General features: G+C 36.7%; 1 protein-coding gene across 2 annotated transcripts in view; it reads left to right on the forward strand.

The window, feature by feature from the left end:
- LOC107660317 (prohibitin-2-like) overlaps window positions 1-2,527 on the forward strand; it is a 32,516-nt gene extending 29,989 nt beyond the window's left edge. For both annotated transcript variants that reach the window (XM_016449599.1, XM_016449600.1), the window contains exons 9-10: window positions 1,611-1,687; window positions 2,064-2,527. In XM_016449599.1, the coding sequence (XP_016305085.1) occupies window positions 1,611-1,687; window positions 2,064-2,082 (96 nt within the window). In that variant the 3' untranslated portion in view covers window positions 2,083-2,527. The remainder of the gene's footprint in view (window positions 1-1,610; window positions 1,688-2,063) is intronic.
- Window positions 2,528-9,504: the final 6,977 nt, after the last annotated feature.

Raw genomic sequence — 9,504 nt, forward strand, 5'->3', positions numbered from 1 at the left:
CCAGAAATGAAAATTTTACTGGAAGATCCCCGCCGAAAAATGTGTATTTTACCCCCGGAATGCGATTTTTACTGGGGAACCCCCTCGAAACGCGATTGGACTAGTTTTATTGCGAAAACCTGGCAACCCTGTTCATAGGCGCCACCTGCTGTCAGAGAGTGCGTCTCATTCAGACCTGCTGTTTTTGTTTCGTGCAGATGTTTTATGTAGCAAATAAATAAATAACACCTAAAGTCAGACCATTCTGTTTTTGTTTTAAATCCTGAAATTAATCTAAATCAAATCAAAAACAACTGCCCGTGCAGATCGTGATTAAAATGCAGTGGTTGCCTCTAATTTCAAATGGCTAGATATTTTTGTTTAAAGCCAGTTGGTTTGTTATAAAGCAAATAGCCAATAAATAAATGTGCTTAAAAATCAGTATCAGTATCAGAATTCAATTTGCTAGTAAAAAAAAAAGAAAATCTGAATTCTGAATCCGCTGTGATCGGCGCATCACTAATTAAAATACGAAGTAAAAGGCCTCAAATTTGAAGTATCTGGCATGTCTTTTTCTATCAATTCTTCAATAGGTAGATCTTGTCTTTCATAAAGGCCGAGGTCAGGGATCTTGGGCCTAAAAAGGTTGGTGACCACTGCATTAAATTAATCAAAAATGATGGTAAAGACATTTATAATGTAATATAAATTTTTCTTTTTAAATAAATGCTGTTCTTTTGAACTTTCTATTCATCCATCAGAGAATCGTGAATATATATATATATATATATATATATATATATATACACACGTACATACAGTATGTGTGTGTGTGTGTGTGTGTGTATGTATATCTCAGTTTCCACAAAAATACTAAGCAGCACAACTGTTTTCAACACTGATAATAGTAAGAAATTTTTCTGGAGCATCAAATCAGCATATTAGAATGATTTCTGAAGCATCGTGTGACACTGAAGACTGGAGTAATGGTTGCTAAAAAATTCAGCTTTTCCATCAGATATTTAAAATAGATTCAAGTAGAAAACAGTTATTTTAAATTGTAATAATATTTCATAATAGTACTGTTTTTAGTGTATTTCTAATCAATTAGATGTAGCCTTGGTGAGCAGAAGAGACTTCATGTAGTGCTTTCCTCTCAGTTCCATAGCCTTACATGAGCAAAATATGAAGACAAGGGCCGAATGACTTACTTATTATTGCACAGTATATGCACTCAGTCCTGCCTAAACATTGTAAGTGAAAAAATAGACATCATATAACATGGTTTCAAAAAATATTATACTGCATGATAAATAAACACATCTAGTTGCAAGATTTATTACCTTGAGAATAAATTTTAAAGTCTTCACTTTTGAAAGTCCAATCAAAAAATGAGTCAAAATATAGATGAATTTAATCACATTAGATGGGTCAAATTAAGCCAACCTAGTAGGTTATTTTAACCGACTAACCGTTTCTACAGTAAATGCTATATTAGTATGTATTAAAATATAGAATATAGTATAATGTGTAGTATATTATGTTATATAAAATATAGTATATATTAGTATGGTATTTAAAAAAAAAAAACAATGTCCTTGTCTCATAATCTGTGTATATCTTATGACCAGGTGGCAGCTTCTCAGAACAAGGTGTACCTGAGTGCAGACAGCCTCGTTTTGAACCTCCAAGACAGCTCTTTCAACAAGTAAGATCCTAACCAATGATCCTTACATACTTCTAAGCATTGCTTCTCCTTTCCACAATCAACCATGATCTTCAAAACTAACTGAAACATTCCCAGCTGTAAAAAAAAAAAAAAAAGGAAAATCTTCTCATGAAGTGTGTTGTTCTCTGATCGGAGAGCAGAGCAGTGCAAGGGCAACTTGACCTAACAGAGTCTAATACTATTCTCACATTGTTTTTTTCCCCCCCTCTTAAACGTAAATACTGAATGGGCTAAACACATATGCGTGTTTTGCCCAAAACTCTGTTACTTAAAATATTCTTTTCTGTTTATATTAATGCCCATATGTTAGCATGGTTCCCTCAGCGGTAATCTCTGCATTTGTCTTCTCTGTCAGGCTGTCACTAGGGAAATGAGGAGCATCATCCATGAAGAACATATGCATTCCATATGTAAGCAGTGTTTGCTGAGCCACTATATTTATGTCCCTTTCCTAAACGTGACTGTGAGCAGAGCCTCTCTCACAGTAAAGTTCTGCTGGGGCTCAGATAAGACATGAGTCTGGCAGCCATACAGATTCACATGTACCTGTTAATACACATTGATTCAGTCATTCGGGACTATTTTCTGGCACATTCAGCTTAAGAATTGGAGTTTTGGTATCAGATAGCTTTAAATGCTAATGGTGATCACAAAATATACACTGCAAATAATAAATGGTCACTTGTTCATTTATTCCTAAATGTCCCTATAAAGACACACAAATAAGATCCTGACCAGGGCCAGTAGCTAAAAAGTTGCTGATTGTTTACAGAACATTAAGCGTTTGATCAATCGTGATTAATTGCATCCAAAATAAACGTTTTTGTTTACATAGTGTATGTATGCATGCTGTGTATATTTATTATGTATATATAAATACACACACATGCATGTATATATTTCAGAAAAATATGCTGTTTATATATTAAATATATTTAGCACAGACCCACGGATTTACGGAACGCTTGAGAGCATGTTTCAACGTGATCCTCAGAAATAGGGTCTCTTGTGACTATTAAAATCTCACTGGATTAGAGTGAGTGCTCTTCAGGAGGGGTTTGAAAGGGCTTAATGCATTATCCCATTGGTAATATTCATGTGGAGGAGGAGAGTATCGGGAGGGTGGAGCCAGTGAAATACTGCATAAGACCACACCCCTTTTTTTTACCTCAGCCTATAGAATTCAGTGGTATTTTTTGAACGCAGAAACCCTTGATGAGTGATTTGCTGCGTTTTGTCTTATAGGTTGCCTATGGCATCTGTGTTATTAGAATATATTCCATATATCTAGTGCTGCTGTTCTTTTAACCTCATTTTGTGTGGTTTTGCCTAAACTGGTTCCGGTTTGATCTGATGAATGTGCTGCAGTGAACGCTATAATATGCAAATTTGAGCGGAGGAGATGCCTGTCACGTTCCCACCCTCCCTTTCCTCAATCCTCTCTTGCCCCTCCCCTCCCTGGCCATGCATAAACAACAGCAGATTACTACTCAGCTGGTCCATCTCCATAGCAACGCTGACCTCATGCTGGGACATCTGGGCCAGTCACCATGGCGATTCGCCAGGACAGTAGACTTGTTCTCTCTTACCTATAGCACGACATGCCTTCTGGAGGTCAACAGTACAACATACTCAGATCATGCTGTTTTTTTCCCACCATGCACTGTAGCGCTCCAGATAATTATTTGCTGTGCTGCAGCTCAAGAACCATGTTAGCGCTTGCTAACTGTGCGCTCATGCTAGATGTGTGACCTACATCCCACTTCAAAGTCGTGATTCTCTGCAATTTGTCTGCGGTGTCCTTGCCTCAGAATCTGATCTACAGAAATGCACACACTGAAGTTTTTGCTTAGTCATTTGCAATATATAAATGTTTCATATTTTAAACAGAATAAGCATACAAAAAACCCTGCAGCATGAATATATGCACCTCATATAATGAAGAGCATTTTATTATGTTCATAATACAATTGAGCATTGCAAGCCTAAGGAAAGAAATAGTTTAGTGCATTGAATCCACCCTCTTAGTTAAGTTTATTAACAAGCAAATAAAGATTCAGGAATTGAAGGAAACAACTTATGGCATCTTATTGTAAAATAACAAAAAAATGCATTGCTTTGTCCCAAATGCATTTTTTAACAGGATATTTTTTAATGTAGAACCAATTGGTATAGGTGGTTTTCATCAACCACAGTTAACCTGAAGGTGAGTTAGGTAATGCTTGGTGATACAGAAGCTACAGATCTTTTGTTTCCAGGTTGAATCCGCTCCCCTGGAGATGAATTGATGCCATCCGTAGTCAGAGAAGGCCTCCGCATTAATTTACTGAGTGGATTTAATTAACCTGTTTCTTTTTTGTGGTACCCTCATTATGGTGTCAAAAGGGATTTGGAAAGCTTGCCCTAGTTTGGTTAATATTGCTCCTTTTTTGTCTTCCTGTTTGCCATCGTTTAGGTCACACTCGAGGCAAACTTATGCAGAGATCCGGCCTGGCTTTGGTTTTCGTAGGTGTCGGAATTCTCTGTGCACCCTTTCCATGGACAATCCCCCCTATTTAAACGTGTGCTCTAATTGCAAATCCATGGACTGAAACGTTGAGAAATGGGTGTGCTGTTTTTATGCTTGCTGCTAGGAAACATTTGTGTCTTTGTTTCTTGCTATAAGAACAGGGATGCTAAGTGGAATATTGGAAGTGTGTTAACCTTAGCCTCTGGTTCACAAGTAGGCACAAAATTTGAATCGTGCCTTTTTGTGCGAGGAGCGACGATTCTCACATCATGGAGAGATGTGTTATGCAGTGAATGTATGGCTGTATAGTTCATGTGAGTTTTTAAAGGACAGGAGGAATTCGTGCTAATTTTGGACTGAATAGTTGTGAATATATTTAGTTTGTTTTATGCGACTTAATAGTTTCTACTCATGAATAGTGATTGAACTCAAATAAAGGTACTTTCTTGACATCTATGGTTCCATGAAGGACCTTGAATAACCATAAAATATTTCATCTGCACAAAAGGTTCTTTAAACTATTCAAATGTTCTTCACACTAAGAAAAAATGTTCTTTTAAGAACTGTTCACCAAAAGGTTCTTTCTGGAACCCAAAATAGTTCATGGCATCACAACAACAACATAAAAAATACCTATTTGGAACTTTATTTTTGTGAATGTTATACGGTACAATAGCCACATGCTTAAGGAATATTTTGGTCCTCTGCCTAAATTGAGAACTACAAATATCTGTAAAGACATTGAAGAGTATTTCTGCAAATCTTTCTTGTTTAGTTGAATATGTCTCCCGGCATTCTCTCAAAGACAAAGCAGGTTGGTTTTATCATATTTTTCCAAAGTAGCAGCAGCAGCTTCCTCTTTCATTGTATGTCAGGAAACAGGCCCTCAGTCCCTCCATGTCGGTTCCCACAGGTGCAGCGTCTGCACATCAGTCTCGGTGCACGTGGCTGTCCTCCGTGTGGACAACTGATAGAAGCTGCTATTCAATTCTGACTGCGATTAGCACAATGGCCTGCTAACATTAGTCAGCTTGTGACATTTTCCTGTTCAACTCTCAGTCACTAAATTCTAATGGTGCTATTTTGAGTGTTGTTTTCCATCTAGGCAAGTTTAGCTGCAAAACAAGAACAACAAAAAACTTGAACAAAATCCAAAGTTCCTTTGGATTGGATGGTGGCAAATCTTAATTCCAGGCTGAAGTTGTTTGTAAGGAGGTGTAGGGTTTATGCAGACAAAATGATTGGAGAAGTTGGGTACACGTAACCAGAGAAAAGTTGTTTTCACTGGAAGATTGAGTTATGACATTGTGATGAAACCCAAATAAAATGTTGAAACATAAAAAGATAAATAGTTCAAAATAGCTGTTTTCACTTACACAAGTATAGGCCCTATCTACTTGAATGGGGAAAGACTGAATGAATCCTCCAAAACTCTTGTTTCTGGAATCTGGAATCTTGCTTTAAGGGCGAAATATTTCCTAGTGCAGATTTTGCATTGGGATCAGGTTGGTCACGCAAATTCACCAACAGATATCTGCTTGATTTGACAGTGACTTCTGTGTCAGCTGTGCTTCTTGCATTGCTAAAGTTTTCACAATATAGCTTTTTGTCTGCAAAATTTTGCTGAAGTGACCTCACTTTAAGGCAGTTCTTTCTACAGCCTCCAAATTGTGTTATGACTTTTCCTGTTCATTTTTATATGAGCAGACAACTCCTCCATTTCATATCTCTGACTCTGCTTAGATGTACAATCACATGACAGTTTTATGTGTTTATGTAAGGTTTTGTAAGGACAGTTTTATGTGTTTATGTAAAGTACAAGACTCTTGTTACATGCCATAGGATCTGTGGCATCTTACCTTCCTTCTGCTTTAGGTTAAACAGACCCCTGTGTGTTTATCAGGTCTACTCCCACTAATGACTGTGTTTGGCACAGATGGTGAGCACTGGGGGTCTCCAGGCTTTGACATACTGAGTCAAGGCTGATTAACGGAGTCTCTCAGGGCTCTTCCCCTGTGTGATTACATGGCCCAAAGCCAATATGGAGGACTTTCCCAATGATGGCTTACTTTACAATTAAATGGGGCACATTTAGTTGTCATTAAAACCTATTGCTCTAATTAGGTGAATAATCGTATACTAACCATAATTGCAATATAGATCTACATCTCAAAAGGATATTTATATTCATCTCAGCAACAATTAAGCCTCAAAATCAGCTCAGTTAGTTCATAAACTCAATGACTGCAATCAACACAGCGCATAATTAAGGAAACAAATATTACTATTATTTTAGCCAATAGCCATGCTGTGATAATGTATAAACTATCACCTCAACTCTCACTTATGATGAGTATTTACTGCGCAGTTCAGCAGGACACTCCCATGCTTCTGTTGCTGGCCCCCAAGAGTTTCAAGTTACAACAAGAGGGGGGAGGGGCCATGGAAGGAGAGAGACCCTTATTAGCAAATTTTCCCTCCTTTTTCCTATACCAATTCAAGTATGTTTCAGACATTGTTTTCCATTTCTATTTTTTTTTAAACAAATTCTAATATATATATATATATATATATATATATATATATATTTCTTCTTGAGTGGAATTATATTATTAAATTTGATCCCTAATGACTTCCTTTGTCTGTAGATTGGGTCCCAGAGTTGTCTAGTGAAAGCTTAAAGTATTTCTTGCACTTCCTGCAATGATTTATAATGCTCATGATAACGTAGCCCCCTGGTGTTTCTCAATATGCCACATTTTAAATTAGCACAACATTTTTGATTCCTTGAAACTTCTCTAAGGACCCAACCTTCACCTCACTCAGAGATAAGTATTATACGTTGGACCGCCTTCTTGTAGTACATACATTTGCTTTTGTAAGTAGCCTAATGGGGGAAGGGAACAAATGTGTAAGATGAAGTACCTTCAAGGCACAACAAACACCAAATGTAGTGTACTTTATTTTTAAAGATAAATTATAGGACTTAATTAAAGCACAGAGTTAAACTTCACAGGATTTAGCAAAAACACAACATGCAAGAACATGATGAACTGCACCTGTAACATTCCTTTCACCCTCAGGTGAACTGATTTTTCTACTGGGTGGTGTAAAGCTAGTTTAATCGAGGTTTAAAACATCAGTCATTCAACCTAAAGCTGGCATCTTTTTTTAAAATAAGTTAATTTGTATAAAACACCTTTCCGAGCGAAGTCTTAAACTATCGAGGTTATAATATTAACGGTCTGTCACTTCAACCGTTTGTACCTGTTGTATAATTCCGCGAGGAAGCGGATCCAGATGGTGCTCCTGTCCATGTTTTGGCGCTTGCCTACAATTGTTGGGTCGGATTTCACCGTCCTCTTGCTCGCTTCTGTCCGCCATTTCGCGTTGTTCCGCAGGGCTCATCGCAAGTCGCGTCATGGACGAACAATAAAGCGTCTTTGTTTCACTGCAGCTGAAGAGGCAGTGCACGATATAACGAACACATAGAAATACACGACACACCCGGCATGCCGACAAAATATAAATGATAAAAGCGGTTTTTCATTTTATTCAGGTTCATTTGATTCTGCGCCCCCTTTTGAGGTTACAACCAGTAACGTTACCGGAAATGAGCACGCCATTTTTGTCGTTTTTTTATTTACATTTATTATTCTTTTAGGTTCTAAATTTGGGTGGGTGGGGGGAATCAATTAATAAATAAATACCAATTTGACTTGTGATTTTTGTAACTTGTAAGCTTATGAGCCCTGGTATAAACGTTTCGCGGTTGCTGAATATGCTATTTGAATAAGCGGGGTTAGCCTTGTGATACATCTTTAAGATTGTTTCACTTTGAGAATTTCTTATAATCGTCCACGGGGTTATAAACTGAGACGTTTAAGCTCTGTATATCTGCAGTGTTTTATTCAAGCACTTGACATTTGGGTGGGGCGAAAATCATTTAGTCAGGTTGTTAAACCTTTATTGTGTCAAGTTCTAGCCCTAATGCATTACAAAAGCATGGAAAGGGTCGTCTTTCTACTTGTATTTTGCATTTCACATGGGTGTATTTAAATGGAAAGGCAGTCAGCCAGACCACATTCACAAGATAATTGCTGTAGCGGTCCTGGTCTTTTGAACAAAGCAAATAGAATTGAATGAATATTCAGAAGAGAGCTTAACTTTTTGTACAAAACATTTTTTTTCTCAATTGTCATTACAGTGCATATCAATTCTATATTGGCGCCTTGTAATCTTCCACTTTCTTTATAATATTATTGTTTGTGACCTGAAATGTAGGTTTGGAAAAGCAGCACTGTAGACTTTGATATTCTTGAGTAATCCACAGTTCATGTTGTTAACTAGCAGATATTCTCTGCTGCTTTACATGCAAAATGTGGAACTGGTTGCAGAGGTAATCCCACACCATTTTATTTATTCATTCTTGCACAAGTTAGTTGCTATCCTTACAACTGTCTTCAAAAATGAATAGACTGGAATTTATCTTGACTGGAATTTATCTTAAGTTTCTATTTGGCATTCTATGTACATTTTTTTTTTGTGTAGTTTATTTTCATGTAGTGCCACAAAGATGACACTAGGTGATACTAAATTGTCTTTCTCGATAAACTTTTAGGACAGACTGGTATGTCAATTTTGAATAAAAGATTGGACGGACAAATGAGTTCATAAACAAATGTAAGCCAATTCAGTACTGTCAGCTTTCATTTTTAATATAGTTAACATCATTATAAATTAAATCTAATTTAATTGACGATGTGAAAAATCAAGTTTTTGGCTTTCATGACTAAATTGGATATAAATTGTATTTTTTCCTCATGAAAACTTATTGAAACATTCTTTGGGAATACAGTATTTAATAAGCATTATTTTTATAATAAAAAAGGGGGTACTGACTTACTACATTCTGAGAATATATTGCTTTGCTGGATGTAGAATTATAAGTACACTTATTAGTAAGCCTACAAATATGAAAATTAATAATCCATCATAATATACTTGATTGCTATAGACTGAAAATTTGATATACTTTATTCTGTAATGCATTTAAGAACAGTAGCTTCCATAATTACATACATTACAGTATATTCCAGTCTCATTGGAAGTATGCCTTTTCCCCTTGATGTCTTCATTGCCAAAGTTCAAACTGAGTGCAGGGACGATTCCACCTGGCTCACAAATACTATTTGTTTTTGTGTGTTGTTATCATGGTCAGTTTCAGTTCATGGTGCAAGTGATAGGTTTGGTTTGTTCCTTTATGTGTTGCTCTGTCTGGCCACAA

Source organism: Sinocyclocheilus anshuiensis, unplaced genomic scaffold, assembly GCF_001515605.1.
Source record: "Sinocyclocheilus anshuiensis isolate Anshui unplaced genomic scaffold, SAMN03320099.WGS_v1.1 scaffold1599, whole genome shotgun sequence".
NCBI classification, from domain to species: Eukaryota; Metazoa; Chordata; class Actinopteri; order Cypriniformes; family Cyprinidae; genus Sinocyclocheilus; species Sinocyclocheilus anshuiensis.